The sequence below is a fragment of the Muscardinus avellanarius genome (genome assembly GCF_963383645.1).
Source record: "Muscardinus avellanarius genome assembly, chromosome: 3".
Taxonomy (NCBI): domain Eukaryota; kingdom Metazoa; phylum Chordata; class Mammalia; order Rodentia; family Gliridae; genus Muscardinus; species Muscardinus avellanarius.
In genome coordinates, this window is record NC_137788.1 from 36,626,681 (window position 1) to 36,643,535 (window position 16,855).

The 16,855-nt window shown below is 53.5% G+C and overlaps 1 protein-coding gene across 1 annotated transcript in view; it reads left to right on the forward strand.

The window, feature by feature from the left end:
- The window catches only part of PTPRF (protein tyrosine phosphatase receptor type F), a gene marked incomplete at its 3' end in the record, with an annotated part of 74,294 nt that overhangs the window by 24,118 nt on the left and 33,321 nt on the right, over nt 1–16,855 (forward strand). Inside the window, exon 5 of the mRNA XM_080691733.1 lies at nt 7,523–7,633. Coding sequence (XP_080547859.1) covers nt 7,523–7,633 — 111 coding nt within the window. The remainder of the gene's footprint in view (nt 1–7,522; nt 7,634–16,855) is intronic.

Consider the following 16,855-nt stretch of genomic DNA (forward strand, 5'->3'; position numbering starts at 1 on the left):
ATCCTCCGTGTTCTCTCAGCAATGGCTGACATCCCTCCTCCTCCGTGACCACTCCCTCCCACTTTCCCTGGACTCAGCCTCCTGAGTGCCCCTCTCCTGCAGCAGCATTTTCTGCTGGTTCCTCCAGCCCAGGAGCCTTACCTGTCATTCCTACATCTATCTTTCCAGGCCAAACATCTTACCTGAGCTTTAGACCCCAAAATTTATGTGCCTTCTGGATGTCAACCTGTCTGACACCAGCGATGACCTCCTTCCCAAACAACCCTGCTCTTCTCTGATTGACCCTGTCTTTGTGAGTGCAGCACCCCCACCTGTATCCCCGGAGACACCCAGCTCTTGCTCCAGTAAGGAACCAAGTTCTTGTGATGTATCCATCACTCATGTGGCTCTCAAATTGGAGCCCTTCTCTCTCCACTACCTGCATCCTACTCCAGGGCACCAAATGCTGCTCTCCCTGCCTCCAGGCTCTCCTGAGAGTGTCTTCCAGGAGCTGTCAGTTCTGCTCTGACAGCCTCAGTGGTGGACCCTTGGCTATGCCTACATGATCACACACATACATGCTACAAATATATGTTCTCAGACAAGGCACACGGAACCCTTGATCTTCCCCTGCCCACACCTCCAGCTTTATCTCATTGGTTCAGCTGCACCCTTACTAACTCTGGCCTCAGTGAAATGAACTTCTTGGGTGTCAGTTTCTTTATTTTTAAAAAGGAGCTGCATTAAGGAGTGAGGGAGACAATAGAAGTCAGCATGAGTTCATGGCCTAGCCTCTAGTAAGGACTCCCTGCCTTGGCTACTCCCCACTCCTGAGCCACGCTGACTGTCCTGGCCTGCCCTCTGTTCACCGTCTGGTTCCTCCACTTGAAGGGCTCCACCCTTCTTGGCTCCAGGCCGTCCTTCAGGACTCATCCTGCGTCTCTTGTCACCACCCTGCCTGGGCTGACTCAGTTTGGCCAGGTGCCCCCAAGCCCAGCTGTTGGACAGGTCTCCCTGAGTCCTTGTCAAATGGTTTTATGAACTTATCTTTAAGACTTGTCCTTGAGGACTATCTACTCCTTGTTTGACCCTTTCTGCTGCCTGGAAGCTGTGACTAGGTCATAGGGTCCAGCCCCTGGGATGGAGTCGTATGGCACTTGAAGGGCCTCAGCATCCCACCTTTGCAGGAACAGTAGGGCTTTCTGTCTCTGCCTGACCCTGGCCTGTGACCCTTGAGCCCAGTTGCTGCTTCCCTGTCCTGGTCCTGGGGCTATTTCATGTACATTTTGCAGGGACAGCCTTTCATGGAGCGGATTGAGGCCCGAGCACTTGGCTGTTTACAAGGCTCTTTGCTATTGAGGTACAAAGGGCTTTCCTCCCACTCTGTTGCCATTGACTCTGCTGCAGCCCTGTGAAGTTGAGCGGGCCAGATTGTGCTCACTTCACAACTGAATGAAGGAGTCACCTGGGGTCACACATGGAGATTCAGGCCTAGCACCTTCCCTATGAGGTCACCCCGGGGCCTTCTAGTGTCACATATACCAAAACTGGGAGCTGTGGGGTCCTACTAGAGCTCTGGAGCTTCTTGGTCCCATCTTCTCCAGACCTCAGGCCCCCACTGACCAGCACCCAGAACTTTTCAGCATCTGAGCCTTGACACGTCTAGCCAGGGTGTGGCCTCTGGAGCAAAAGCTGGCCAGGTAGTGGCTGGCAGCCAACGAGCTCTGCCCTTTCCCGCAGAAGCCTGATGGACCATTGGAACTTGAGTCACGGGGTGGGCCAAGAGAAGCGAGGATAAGCTCAGAGAAAATGGAAATAGAGTCACAAGCAGGCAGTGTCACAGCTGCAAGTAGGCAATTTCCAAGTGGGGCTCAAGGCTGCTGGTGGGTCCTGAGAGGTGATCTTAGCCCAGAGTTCTGCAGAGTCTGAACAGGGCCCTCAGGAGACTGCCCGTGCTCCCACGTGACCCAAGTGTGCAAGCTGCTGTCCCTGCTGCTGTAGAGGACAACCTAACTCACTGGTCCACATGCTCACTCACACCCTCAGCACACCTGAGCTGAGCCGTAGTGGTCTCAAGAGATGGCAGCACCTGGCTGCAGGAGGCCCGCTGAGCCCGGCCTGGGCTGCCCGTGGTGCCTCGCCCTGCTGGCTGCCCCAGCTCAGACTGGAAGAGCCCTTTGCCCAGCTCTGCTCCACCTTCTGCAGGGGCTGCCAGAAGCCCACCCTCTGTGTGTGTGGTCACGATTTCCCTTAGGTACTGAGCTCAGTGGCACCTCGGGGCATGAACACTCCTGGTAAAGATCACTTCTGGGTTCCTTTCAATCCCCTACATTTGTCTTGTGAAATGAAAAAGGCAGAGTCTCTCAGATCGGTGAAGAAACTGCAGTTCTGAGAGGTCCGTGGATTAGGTTTTAGGAGATTTGTGGCCAGAGGCAGCAGTCCTGCACTGAATATACTACCACCCCTGCCCAGGACCTGGCCTGGACCACAGGAGCAGGTCAGCGGTTGTCAGCTTTTCAGTCTCTGGAGATGGAACCTAGTGGCATTCAACTACACCCAAGCTACACCCTCAGCCCTATTTTTTTTATTCTTTATTTTGAAACAGGGTCTCACTAAGTTGCAGAGGGCCTCACTAAGTAGCTGAGGCTGTCCGCAAACTGCGATCCTCCTGTCTCAGCCTCCCAAATGCTGGGATTATAAGCGTGAGCCACCACGCCCAGCTAAAAGATTTCTAATTGTAACTGTTGGCACATTTTTAAGGAGCTTTTTTCTGTGGTTATATCTATCAGTGGTTACTATATTAGATATTAAGACTGAAAAGATTTTAACTATTTTAAATATTTAGCTATTTATTTTAAAATAACTTAAAAACCCATTATGTATTAACATAAATAACATTTTAAGTGAAAAATAATTGTTTTACAAAACAAAAAAATTAGTGAGAAAAGCCTTTTTGTTATATACGCTTTTACAAACTTTAATTTTGGGTTTAATAGAAGGCAGCCATAGCTAGGTATGGTGGTACACACTCGTAATCCCAGTTCTTGTGAAGCTGAGACAGGCAAATCTCAGGTTTGAGGACAGCCTCAGAACATAGACTCTCATCAACCTAGTGAGACCTTGTTTAAAAAAAAAAATAGGACTGGAGGGGAGCATGTAGCTCAGAGGTAGAATGCCCCTGGGTGCTATCCCTAGGTCCACAGAAACAAAGAAGGCAGTGCATTGGAATCCCATATCTGCTCCTGCCTTCGGCCTGTCAGGCTCACATGTCACGTGTCCTCTGGAGAACTGTGTGTGAGAGAGAAAGAGGGTGAATAAGGCAAATAATTTCTGAGTACTATGGAAATGTTTTTGACCTTGTGCACCCCTGAAAGGTTCTCAGGAGACCCTCTGAACCCCACTTGGAGAACCACTATGATGATTCTTCCCACACATTCGGGCGCCCCTCACACACCCCCATCCCTGCAGCTGTCTCTTTCCCAACCTTGCTGTCTGCAGAGGCAGCCTTGGCCACTGGGAGGGCCATGAGCTAGAAATTCTAGCTGCTAGATTGACTGGTCAAATCCTGCCCCCTCACTTACTATCTGAGTGTCCTTGGGCTTTGGCAAGCCACTTAAATGTTTTTCAGTCTCTGTTCCTCCTCTGTGCACAGAAATGGATATTCTCCTGGGCAGACATTGTTGAGTCCAGTGAGACATTGAATGGTGTGTCTCTGTACATGTCCCATCCCCTAGAAGTGGGCAGGGGGCAGGATAGATAGATCTGGGGCTGCTCGCAGGCTCCTCCCACCTCTTAAGAGAGCAGTGGTTGGACAGGAGGTCTGAGCTCAGAGAAGGTACTTGTTGGGAAGGGAACCTCTTCAGGCCTCATACTAGGCCTGGACTTGGAGGGCAAGGGCCTGGCCCTCTGCGTTGCTGATTCTCAGATCAGGAGCACCAGACAAGGAAGGGGTGGGCACTGGCTTCTACCTTTTACTGGCCATGCCGGGACCACCCAGCAGTCCGTCTATCTTCATTGGCGTCCGGTGGGCTTTGTAGGGAATCACAAAGCTCAGATCGCCTCTGGCTTGTGGGTGACTGAGTTCTGCCACCTGCACTGCTGGCTGTAGGCTGGTTTGTTTGTGAGAGATCTGTTGTGATGGTGGCCGGTGGGAGCCCTCCCTTTAACCATACCTCCTACCTGCTTAAACACCCTGAATATGTTTTGGTAAGTGCTCTGTTTGCAGTCTTATTTTCCCATCAAATTTGGGAGGACTGCAGGGTGGAGTTCTGCCTCTGTTCTTTCCTGTGCCCTCATCAACCCAGCCAGTGAGGGCCGCAGGAGCCCTGACTCCCTTTCCTGACCATCACCCCCAGTCCTGCCACCACTGCCCCACACACACACCTACTCAGAGCAGTGCCAGTGACTTGGGGACAGTGCTTCACCCGCACTCAGCCTGGCCCAGCCCGGCGCTTGCTTATATATCACCTTTGTGGGCTGAACTCAGGCCTCACGTTCTCCATATATTTAAGGCCCTTTCTTGTGTTTTATTTTATCTGATTTGGTTTTGTGTAGCTTTCCTTCCTTTTGTACTAATGCTTCTCTCTGATCTTATTTGCATTCAAATTACCTCGCCAGGTGGTTCACCAATCAGAGGTAAGAATGCTGTCCGTGCATCTCGCCACGCCACTGCCGTCACCTCCACTCCATCCCGTCCAGTCCGTCACCTCCCCATCCCCATCCCGACCTTTCCAGCTTCGTCATCTCCAACTCCGGCCCCCCCAACACCACCAGCTGCCACACACCTCCACTCTCAGCCATTCCCTCTGTGGACTCATCCATTGCAAGTCTGGAATTGTGGAGATACTAGCTGAACCACACCTTGGAAGCAAGCCTTGCTGCCAGGCCTCCGGGCCAGCCGCACAGAAGGGACCCTATTGACTCCCACAGTGAAAGCCAACCTGTCCCTAAGGTTGACTGTAAATGAAGAAGCTTCCTTATGTGGCTGTGAAGCACTTTCAGGACTGGCCTTTCCCCCTGAGAGCCTCCTTTTCCTTAGAGACCTCAATTATCACTTGATTTTCCCTTTAAAATCTCAGTCCTATAGTCAAATGAGGATTGTCTCTTAAACCCTTTCAGCCTAGCAAGTACTAGAAGGAACATCTAATGCTTAGGACTTTAGACAGGGAAATAAACAGGCTCAAGTATAACTAAGTACCCTGACCTTTCAGCTCGGAGTCCTGCAACTTAGAAGGCACAGATGCTTGACTCGCCGAGACCCAAGTTCAGGTGTGACTCAGCATCTGTGACCTTGAAAAAATCAACCATCAAGCCAGGCATGGTGGCGCATGCCTGTAATCCCAGTACTTGGGAGGCTGAGACAGAAAAAAGCAGGTTCGAGGACAGCCTCAGCAAGTAGTGAGTCTCACCAATCTAGCAAGACTGTTTCAAAATTTAAAAAAAAAAACACCTAGGGCTGGGTATGTAGCTTGAAGATAGAATGTCCTTGGGTTCAAGGACACACACACACACACACACACACACACACACACACACACACCATCCACTCCTCTTTGAATTATGGCCAGGGCCACTTGCACACAGGTCAGTGAGAATTAGGATAGAATGGATTTATGAACAGTGTCTGCCACATGGCAGAACCCTGTAAAGCTTCTGTTGTTACCCATCATTTTCTCCCCATATCCCTCAGTATTTGTGGGTACATTTAGCTCCTCACAGCTCAGCGCAGAAGTTGGGTCTGGGGGGGAGCAGTTGCCTCCCATGGGGCATCTTGCCTATAACCCTGAGGACAGAATTCACTTTACCCTGAACCCCAGAGGTCCCCCCACACATCGACTGAGCACATGCTGACTCTGCATTCCTTACTGTTGGGTACCAGATTTGGGGGTGTACATGTGCAAGTAGGCACAGGTTCTGTGTTGGTTCTCCTGACCAGTCTTAGGCCCTCATTGCAGGGCAGCTTCCTCCTCTCATGGAATCAATCCCACCTGGTAACACTTCCTGTTCCCAGCCTGTGGCACCAGCTGCCAGACTTCCCTGAAGCCCTGCTGAGCTGACCTTAGGGCAGCCCCCACCAGCCACAGGCCTGACCCTCACCTGTTGAATGAACATTCTCTGTAACAGTGTCCATCCATCCCATAAACATAGCCTGTTGGGCGCCCATCAGGGCTGTTCTTGCAGGAGATGGGTATTTGGCATGGGCTCTGGGCTCTGATGCCAGCAATGAGGGCTGAGGTCAGGACCACAGAAACGGGCCAGCCCTTGTCCTTCCCCCAGCTCCAGCCCCAGCCTCTTGGGTGTTCATGGTTTCTCTTGCTGCCCTGGTGTGGACGGTGGAAGAGGGGTGATAGATCATAAAGGGGCTAAAGCTGGGCCCCTAGCGAACCTCCCTTGGGTCTAGGTGGTGAGAGCATGGCTTGGACTCTTCTGTGGCCCCGGTCCAGAACAGTAAGGGGGGGCCTGGCAGGTGCTGTCTATCCTGTGTGGGTGATCATCAACAGCCAGAGCCCTGGGGGGCGGGGGTTGTTGGGGTCATTCTCTTTGTTCTGTGCAGGAGGTGGCTTTCTGTCAGACTGTCCTGTGGGGGTTACTATCCGTTGGACTGTCCTGTGTGGGTGTAATTGTCTGTCAGATTGTTCCAGGGAGGGGTGTGTTGCTTCTGTGCCCCACAGGTTTTACTGTCACTGATATCTTGCCTAGTGTGTTTGCAGTTTTTTAAAATGTTTATTCCTGGGATAGGGAGGCCAACCAAGGCACGTGGTTCCCCCCAACCCCACCCTGACCCTCTACCTGCCAGTTCTGGGCCAGGCCCCAAGTCTTGTTTTCTCTACCCCCGGGGAAGGCACTTTTCAGCCGCCCCTCCCCCACAGTCCTGGCTCCTCTCTGTCCGTCTGCGGCCAGAGCAGCCCCTCAGGGTGCTGGCCCGAGTGGGAGCTACAGTCTCCATTAACCTCCTGAATTATGCAGGAGCCGTGGTGGGTCGAAGCACTTTAGCTGGACCAGGCTGGAGAGAGGAGCCGGAATGGGTGGGGCCAGCAGTGGTGGGGTGGGAGGGGAAGATGGGAGCCTGAGCAGAGGCTGCTGGGCCCCAGGCAAGCCCTTTCCTTCCTGGTAGGTGGCAGAGTCTCAGGCTCTTGCCTGAGAAGCCTCAAATGCTTAGCAATGCCATTGGGCAGGTCTGCAGGCCACTTCCATGCCTGGCTCCAAGTTGCCTGTTGGGGCTGCAGAGCCAGGAGCACTGGTGGGGATGACCGTTGGCAAAGCTCCAGGACTGGCAGGAATGCGGTGGATGCTCAGTGGAATTAGGGTTGGATGCAGCTCCTGGTGGAGCAGAGACAGGCCTGCAGGGCCTGTGGGAATGTACTCCAAAGGGTAATTCTTTGCTCTAGCCTAGAAGCCACTGGGTGTTTTAGGGTGAGCTTCCTGGAAGCATCGTAGGAGCAACATCTGGTGACACAAGCCACGGTTGCTGTGGAGACTCATGCTTCAGGTCACACTCAACATGGCCATAGCTGACCCTCTCCCTTTGACTTTTCTCCTGCAGGTGCCTTGCAGATTGAGAGCAGCGAGGAGTCGGACCAAGGCAAGTACGAGTGTGTGGCGACCAACTCGGCAGGCACACGCTACTCGGCCCCCGCGAACCTGTATGTTCGAGGTAAGGACTTGGCAGTGCCTGGCATCTATCTCCATGGAATTGAGCTGCACCAGCTGGCCATGCTGCCTGGAGCTCTTGGTGCAGACACTCAGGACTGCCTTGGGCCCAGTGTCGTCTTCTGCCTCTTTCTGTAGCAATAGCAGCATCTCCCACTGGGAAGGCCCATAGTGTCTGCCACTACTTTCCCTTCTTTTCCCACAGGTCCTTGGGGAAGCAGCCCCTCTTGGGGTCATTTCTATCTCTTGTAGATCCTTCCTGCGTGGGCCCAGACCCTGCAGGAATCTACCTGCCACCTTCTGAGCAGACTTTTTGGTGTGCGTGCGTGCATGCATGCGTATACACTTGCAGGCATGTGTATATGTTTATAAACATTGTGGGCTCCAAGACTGCTCTGGGTAGACCTCAAATGGACCAGGTGAGCCTGTTCTTGGGGCCTTTCTGGAAGAGCCTGCTGAGGTCTGCCAACAGCCAGCTCCCTTGTATAGGGAGTTGGTCTGAGGCAGCTTTGAGGCCCTAGGGGTACATGCCTTGGGTGAGCACCTAATGTGTTTAGGTATTCGTTGCTGGGATTAAGTGGATTAGGTGCTTTTCATAGTCTATACTCAACAGAGTAGGCCTGGGATGTCCAGTGTCTGCTCTGCTCACAGCCCAAAGGACCAAAGCCAACCAACCACATTGCCTCTTCCTGAGAACACACTAGTTCTAAGGTGAATGGTGCCCTGGACACCCTTCCTACCCCCTACTCTCCCGTCCACTCAGCCCCTCTGCACAGAGGGATGTCATTAGGACTTGGGAAGGGATTCAGCTTCCTGGCAGTGATGACTTCATCACTGTAAGTGCTTAGCAAAGATTCATGAGGGTTTGTCTGCCTGCTTCCCATTGAGCGAGGCAGGAGCAGTAGCAGTGGCCTGTCCTACTCCTTGGAGCCAATTGGTCAGACTTACCCAGGGCAGAGAGAGAATTAGGCTGTTGCTTGTCAATGGTCTGCTGTGTATCAGGACACAAAATGGTTCTGGAAAGGCCACAAACTGCCAGCCCATTTCATGACCAATTGAGCTGCAGAGAAGCCTTTGTGATGGGCACATATACTCCAGGATGACTGAAGGTGCTTCATGGGAGTTGGTGTGAGATAGGAGGTTCCCTCTGCTTGTTGGGTGTCCTGCTTATCAAGGCTCAGCTGAGCTGGCCCAGTGCCTGTCTTCAGGAGCTGCATCAGGACAGAGGGGCCAAGAACCTGCCACGTAGCTGAGAAGAGTGGAGGTATAGAGAGCATGGCCTTCACCCCATGCCAATCCAGGCCCAGCATCTGACAGGCACAGAGGGCCACTGAGTCCCCCCCAAGAGACTAGCTGAAAGACCCTTCAGTGGCTAGCCTCTTCCCACCCTGGCCAGCTCGAATAGGTGCGTTCTCAACTGAGTACTATTCCAAAGGACTGTAGGGTTGAGGTTGTAGAGGTCTGGGCCTCAGCAAGGAACCCCTGTCTGCATGTGGCAACACCAGGAAGAAGAGAGAACCAGCAGAGCCACTGTAAACAACATGCAAGCTGCTCTATGGCCATATGGACACATGTCCTGGGACAGAGCTGCCAGAAGCAATACTGAGGCAGGAGAAGGCCCCGACTCAAGAGGATGGGCTTCTGTGTCGGCCTTTTAGCTGGGCAGCATTCTCTGAAGTCACTGTCATGCTGGGCCCAGCCCTTGAACTGGGGCAGTGGTCCTCTCTGGAGGTAGGCAGAGCTGGTGGCTTGAGCACTGACTAGATCCACCCTTGGAACAGCATCCCTGTAGCCCACTGTCCATACATGGTAGGCTGGGGCAGGACTCTGACTGGCTCCTGCCATGATCCATTGCTCAGCCACTCCTACCCCAGGGCTTCCAGAATTGACTTTCCTGGTTCTTGTCCAGTACGTGTGTGTGTGTGTGTGTGTGTGTGTGTGTGTGTGTGTGTGTGTGTGTGTGTGTGTGATACTGAGGATGGAACCCAGGGAATCTTATCTCTGAGCTACAACGGCAGCCCTTTTTATTTTCAAATAAGGTCCTGCTAAGTTGCCGAGGGCCTCGCTAAGTTGATGCAGCTGGCCTTGAACCTGTCGTCCTCCTGTCTCAACCTCCCAAGTATTGGGATTATAGGCATGTGCCAACATTCCTGGTTACATCCAAGGCTTTTTGGCAGAGAAGGATCCTTTAGTTTCAGTTCCTCTTGCCAGGAACACTAAAATAGCTAAACTGACTTCTCCTGACCCCTACCCTCCACCCTAACACACACAGTCTCTCTTACTCTTGTGGGCCCTATTCTTTAAGGAACACTCCCAATCCTCTCTCCCCAGGGCCTGCCTAACATCTAGGCCCCATCTGGTCTACACCTGCCCTGCTTTGCTGAGAGCAACCTGTCCTACCTATAAGCACAGGATAGGCCCTGCTGTTTTGACAGGCTTCCATACCTGAGAGTCCTTCTCCCTGGGACCCTTGTCTCTGGTGTCCCCACCCTTCCTTATCTTGTGCCTCAAGCCCCTTGCCTTCTGCCCCAGCTTCTCTAGGTCAGCCTGTGCTGTGCTGGCCACCAGCCCGGATTTCTAAACCCACCTGTGGGTGGATTGCCATGGAAGACCCCACCCTACCCCACCCCAGGGCAAGCCTGCCTGCTGGCTTGTGTCCCAGAAGGTGGCTTTGAGGCTTCCTTCCATAGCAGGCGCCTGCTGTCCTCCACAGGTGGAAGGCCTTCTCTGTGCTCCAGCCCTTACCAGGGCTTGAGCCTCCATATTAACTTGGTATGGACTCAATGCAGTGCTTCTCAGCCTCTGTGCTATTGACATTTGAGATGCTATTTCTTTTGTTTGTTTGTTTCTTTCTTTCTTTTTTTTGCAGTGCTGGGGATGGAACCCAGGGACATTCTACCTTTGAGCTACACCCCAGCCCTATATTATTATTCTTAATTTGAAACAGGGTCTCACTGAGTTGCAAAGGGCCTCACTAAGTAGCTATGGCTGTCCTCGAACCGCGATCCTCCTGTTTCAGCCTCCCAAATGCTGGGATTACAAGTGTGTGCCACCACACTCGGCTGAGACGCTATTTCTTGATCGAAGGCATTTGTTCTGTACATAGTAGGATGTTTATTAGCACCCCTGACTGGCTAGATGCCAGTAACACCCCCCAGCAAAACCAGCCTAGGTAACCCAAACTGTCTCCAGACATTGCCACATGCCCCCTGGGGACATTGTCCCTGTCGAGACCCTGCTCGATCAGCAGCCTCCGCTGGCATTTGTCTCCATTCATCAGATGCCTCTCTCTCTGCGTTCGTTGACCCCTGGCCTTGTCTTCACTTTAGACTTGGCTTCAGTATCTGCCTCACATCCCTCCTGTCCCCTGAATGTGCAGGGCTTCCACTGGGCCTGAGGCCTTGTGGCTACTTCATGTAATAGGACAGTACCTAAAAGTTTGACACGGGACCCACCTGGGAGTCTGTTCCTGCTGCTGTCAGGACAGTGCTGGGGGGAGCCTCATACAGTTACATCTGACTTTGTTCACAGTTGGCCACAGCTCCACCCACGGTCTAGCAGGCCCAGGCACGCCGGGTGGGCCAGCCGCTTTCTCTCGCCGCCCGACTCCCTCCTTGAGTGACTCATTCTCTCCTTCCATCCACAGCATTTCTCTCTCCTTCAGCTCTCAGGCGCACAGCTGCCAGGGCCCGGGCGGGGCCTGCTCTCCCTGAGCCCAGCCTACCTGCACCAGGGCCACCAGCCTTCCTGTTCTCTGCAGAGACCTGGCTGCTGGGCCACAACTGTCTAAAGCAGGGCCGATGCCTCCTAGCCTTTCTCCCCACAGTTCCCAGATGTGCCTCCTCACACCTTTGCTGTGCAGCATGGGCATCCTCGTGGTGGTGGGGTTCTAGTGGCTCCCGAGCCTTGGTGGGTTTGTGGGATGGGTGGGTCCTGATCCCAGAGCCTGGTTCACTGGGTCTGTCTGAGCCGCGGGTGTGTGTGAGGCATGGGGACAGGCCCGTGCTCCACTTCTACCCTTCCTGGCTCAGCCCTTGGCATCCCCGGCACCTGCTGGCGGGCCCCTGGCCCTGTCCACCATGTCCTCCATGAGTCCTGAGTCTTTTGTGAGCGGTGTGGTCCGTGTGCACCTGTGTGCACGTGTGTGTGCGTGAGGGGGCACAGGAGTCTTGTCTCGTCTCTGTGCTGTGTGGACAGATGAAGGTTGGCCTGTTTTTACTCTCTCTGTGTTTCTCCTTGTCTTTTTTTTATTCCCTCCTCATCCTCATCGCACTCTGCCATCAACCCAAACTCTCATCTCTCAGATCAGCGAGAAGGTTGGTCCTTTTCACTTCTTATCCATCTACAGTTCGCCCGTCGATGGGACGTGCCCGTCAGTAGGGACCAGCGGGCTCGATCAGCTCCCTCAGTCTCGCTCCAGCTGTGTCTGCCCACCCGTCGGCCTCTGCTTGTCGCTGGGCCTGGCAGGCAGGCAGGACCAGGGATGGGTGGGCAGGTCTTCTGCCCTGCATGTTTCTGCTGCTTGAGTACCCTCTGCACCATGTGTCTGCATGTCTCCTTAGCTGGCTCCCTGCTGGAGTGGTAGGGCAGGCATGGTGCATGGCACAAAACTATGCCCCACCTTTGCACTCGGGCCAGACCAGCTGTCTGTTCCAGATGGCACTCAGGAGTGGTGGGGGAGCCATGGTCAGAGGGCGCTTGCTGTAAGAGATGTAGTGCTTGATGCGTACGGGGAAAGGGGGGAGGGTGTTTCTCCCACAACCTTCTACTCATATAGAGGCCATGTCTGCCTAAGCAAAGCTGAAACTACCAGCAGACAGAGTGAGCTGTCCCCTGGAGATCTCGTAGCACTGGACCAAAGTCCTGCGGTGTCCGCCCTCTCCATGGGGCCCCAGAGCTCTCGCTAGGCTCAATGAGGCTGACTAAGGCAGGCTGGCTGGTCTAAGGCAGAAGCCAACCCTGCTCGGCCTCAGGAAGCTTGGTGGCCACAGAACAAGACAAGTGGCATCATCTTGGCTCACTGAGGAGGTCTCTGCTGTTGTCCTTTCTCTCCAGCCAGATCCATTTTAAGATCACCCCACCTACCCAGGCCCCTCTGCCTGAGCCTCCCAGCCACCCACCATGTCTGTCTGAGGGTGAACAATCCGCAGCCCTCAAAGTGGGATGCTGCTGTGGGTATTTACCCAAGTTGCTTACACCTGGAGCCACCGAACAGTCAACTGCATCTTGGCGAGACCCTGTGGGAGCCTTGGCCCCTGGCTCAGCCTCGGGCTGAGAAGGGCCTCCTGGAGGTATTTTGAGCCCATTCCAGAGCCCATCCCTTGAGGCTCGGTTTTTAAGCCCATCCTTGGAAACAGATTTCCACCCCCAATGCTGGGCCAAGTGGTCATTTGGGGGTCACACAGTCTGGAAGGGTCAGAGGAGGCTCTGGGGATTCAGGACAGAAGCATAGGACAGGCTGATACCTACAGAGCAGACCCAGGCCACATGGTCTCCTCTGCATCACATCCTGTGGCCTGAGTTTCCTCTTGCAGAAAGAGCAAGAGAGAGAAAGAACAAACCAGTCCATCCAAAGCAGGGCTGCAGCCTGGGCTCAGATATCAGCCCTGAGCGTCCATCCATATGCACTCCTGAGCTCTGGGGCATTTCAGTTACACCATTTTGCTGACCAGGCGGATCTGCCAGGGCATTCAGAAAACAATCAGCAGACAGCCCAGCCCACAGCCGCTCCCCAGACCCCTCCACCCACCCTACGGGTCCTTTGTCCCTTCCTTTCCTCTGCCTGTCCCCCACCCTGTGGTCCCACCAAAAATAAGCACATACACAAATATTTAATGGGAAGGAGAAATGAGTTTCTAAATATTCCGGGGGGATTTGCCGGGCTGGTAATTTGTTTGGTGCTGATAATTGCATCTTACATTTTTCCAGCTTTACTTAAAACTGTGTGCCGGGTGCGCCAGCATTTAATTACTGCTCTGCAGCAGCCACAAGGTTATTTATTAAAGAGTTATTTTATCTTGATACAGTGGATCCTGCCCCTTATCCCCTCCTTAATGTTGTGTTATTTTCATCAGAGAAATTTCTGCGAGTGAATGCAGATTGCGGGGCTGCCTCCCCCTGCGATTAGGCTGTCACTCCACTGAATGCTGATGCCTCTGGGCGCCGCACCGCCCTATTATAGGGGGTTGTCAGTGCAAATAATTAGACTTAAAAGTTACAGCTGAAATATAATCCAGAAATGGCAGGGCCCTGTTTTGGAAATTGTCTATAAAATGTCAGCACTACGGATGCACGGGGAACGGTAATAGACCGGCATTGTTGGAGCCTGAGATTAGACCCTAAGTGCATTTTTCCCAGCTCCAGTTTTTCCTTCCCTGCTGTTGCTTCTGTCAGAAGACTGAGTCCAGGGTGAGTCCTGCCTCTTTGGGAGGTATTGTGCTTGGGATAGCAAGAGGAGGATGGTCAGGCCGCTGCAGTGAGGTGCCAGCCACACCAAGCTGTTGGCATGGGGATAGCTATCTGGGCAGCTCTAGGACACAGGGCCCCGTTAGCATTAGGTTCCCTGGAGGTTGTCTCTTTCTCCTCTTTCCCAACTTCCCACCCCATGAGTTCTAGGAAGCTGCACTCCAGGACTCCCTGTATGTGGCTGAAGCCTGGTATCCTTGTGAAAGAGTGAAGGTGGTTATCCTTACCGGGATTATGGGTTGAGTCCTGTAAGGATGTGAGCCCCTAAAGGTCACATCTAACCTTACACTCATCCCTAGCTTCTCCAGTTTTCCCTGCCACCTGCATCCAGGAGGCAAAAAAATAAAAAGGAAATCATTCTTAGTATTAGTTCCCACAGGACCTCAATTTCCTGACAGTGGATGGAGTTAGGCTTTCAGAAGGGTGGCTCAGGATCAGTGTAATCTCCAGGGCCAGTACACAAAGTCTGCACTTGGGCCTGAAAACTCTGTCCTCTGAAGACTATTTAGGGGGTAAAATCTAATCAAGTTTCTGGGCTGTTTAGGTTTGGTCCAAAGGTTTATTGGCCATGGCCCTATTTCTTCTGTTGGGAATCTTGGTTCTGGCATCCAGGAACCTGATCCGGCCTTGGGATTCTACTGTGGACCAGCGCCAAACTTGCAGCCATGAGGTCCACCCTTATGCCAGCTGGACACACATCTCCTGCCAGCCTTAGCTAGCCCCAGAACTTCTCCCCATAGCCTCCTGGGTCTCTTTTTTCAGAGCTGTCAGCCAGGGCACCAAAGGGTGTGAGTTTTTCTTGACAGACTTGCTCCTGCTAGGTATATGTGGTTTGTATCTCTTGTCTGTAATCAGGAGGCAGTGGCCTGGGAACTCTCCGTATGTAGTAGTGCCCAAGCATTGGGCACTACTTGGATCTGTTTTCATGTCCCTCCATGGGGAGGAGACAGGGCAGCTGCTGGCCAGGAGCACAGAGACCTGGTCAGTTACAGCTGTTTGTGTGTGCTGGACGCTCCCTTCCTCGGCAGGCCTGGGCCTGGCCAGCACACCACACTGCTGCTTGGGCCTCGCTTCCCAGCACCCACCCCAGGGCCAGCTCTGGAGGGAGTATCCATGCCCCGGGCTGGGGATGGCACTGTCTGCATCTCCTGGCCTCACCATGGGCCAGTTGAGGGGCATGCTCAAAGGGGACTCTGTTTCCTGGGTCAGTTGCCAGCCACATGCCAAGACCCACCTGTTTCCCACCATGAGAACTACTGTGCCTGGCATGGTGTCATCATAGCATGGATTCCCATCATTACAACAAATGGCAGAAACCCACTTAACTAAACCAGAGTGAGCAAAACAAGGTGTCTCTTATGTTACAAACTAAAAAATGTTGGATTTGATGTTGGGCAGGGTTAGAGCCTTGTATTTAAGCAGTTTGGTCAGGCCTTTCTCCCTTAGTTTTGCTTCCTACTATTGACTCTTTTGTTCTTGAGCAGGTTCTCCTATGTGTCGGGAAAGGTGGTCTCAGCCTCTTCAAAGCTTAGCTATCCCATAGAGAGAGTTGCTTCTCTGATAGCTTGTGCAAACATCCAAAGGCTGTTTCTTTTTCAGCAGATCTGGGTCACAAACCCAACCTGCCACAAATAGGGGGAGTGATGGCTCCCCTTAAGAAGACGGGGTGGAGCTGAGAGTGCAGCTCAGTGGTAGAGCACTTGTCTAGCATGTGGGAAAAGAAAGAAGAGGTGAGGGTCCTGGTTCTGGGAGCAGGCAGAACCCTGAATATCCTCAAGGTGCCCCGTGTGAGCCTGGAGACAGAGAGCCAGACTGTGAGCCGCTCATCGTGACCTGCTCGGGCTTCCGCTGGTGTCGCGGCTCTTGGGTTGAGGCGTACTGTGAAAGGAGGCAAAACGTGCTAGGCAACGTCCGGTAGGCTGGCATTGGAGCACTGGGGAGCCATGCCAGAGCTTGTTAGGCAGGGCAGTGTCAGACTTGTGCCAGGTGTTTGTGGACAGCTTAACAAGGCAGGAGGACCAGTGAGGACCCCATTGCAGTGACCCTAGGGCAAGATGGTGGGTTGTGATGGTGGCAGCTACTCATGTGTTTGAAGTGAAATAGATTTGAAAGGTATTTTAGGCAGCGGCACTAAATGGGACCCGGAGACTTGATGAAATCTGGGCCTCTGGACCCCTGTGTAATGAGGTAGGAGGTTGGACCCAGTGGTCTCGACACCTGTTTCCAGCTCTGAGGCTGTGCACAGTGTTCCTGACTTGGTACCACTGGTCTTCTGCATGCCTGGGCTCCCAGGAAGATCCTCAGAAACAAGTGCTCTCAGTAGTGCCTTTGGGTCGCCTAGCCCCACTGCTCGCCTCCCCCAGCCCTATGCACGAGGGTGCCCGTGAGACACACCCGAGCCTCTGCCCACCAGCTGCATGACCTGTCTGCATGCCAAGCATGCCTGTGCGTGGCTAGGCCTCGTCTCTGCCTTTCCTCTGTCTGCATGCTCTGAATGTCTGTGCCAAGCTTGCAACTTAAGGGGGTGTTACCAGGCTGCACCCTGGACGGAAAAGCTCAGAAAGGCTTCTGGCCAGGGGAGTCCAAGGCTGGAGGCTGTGGCCAGGCACAGCCACCCTCCCCCTTGAGACTCGTGTTTACTGGTGCAGAAAGCCATCTGTTGGGCGCCCTCATCATGTTACTGCCATCACCATGCCCATCCTGCCCGCGGACCACGTCCCTGGCCCGCCTGACCCTGTGCCCTGGCCCAGCCCCTCTTCAT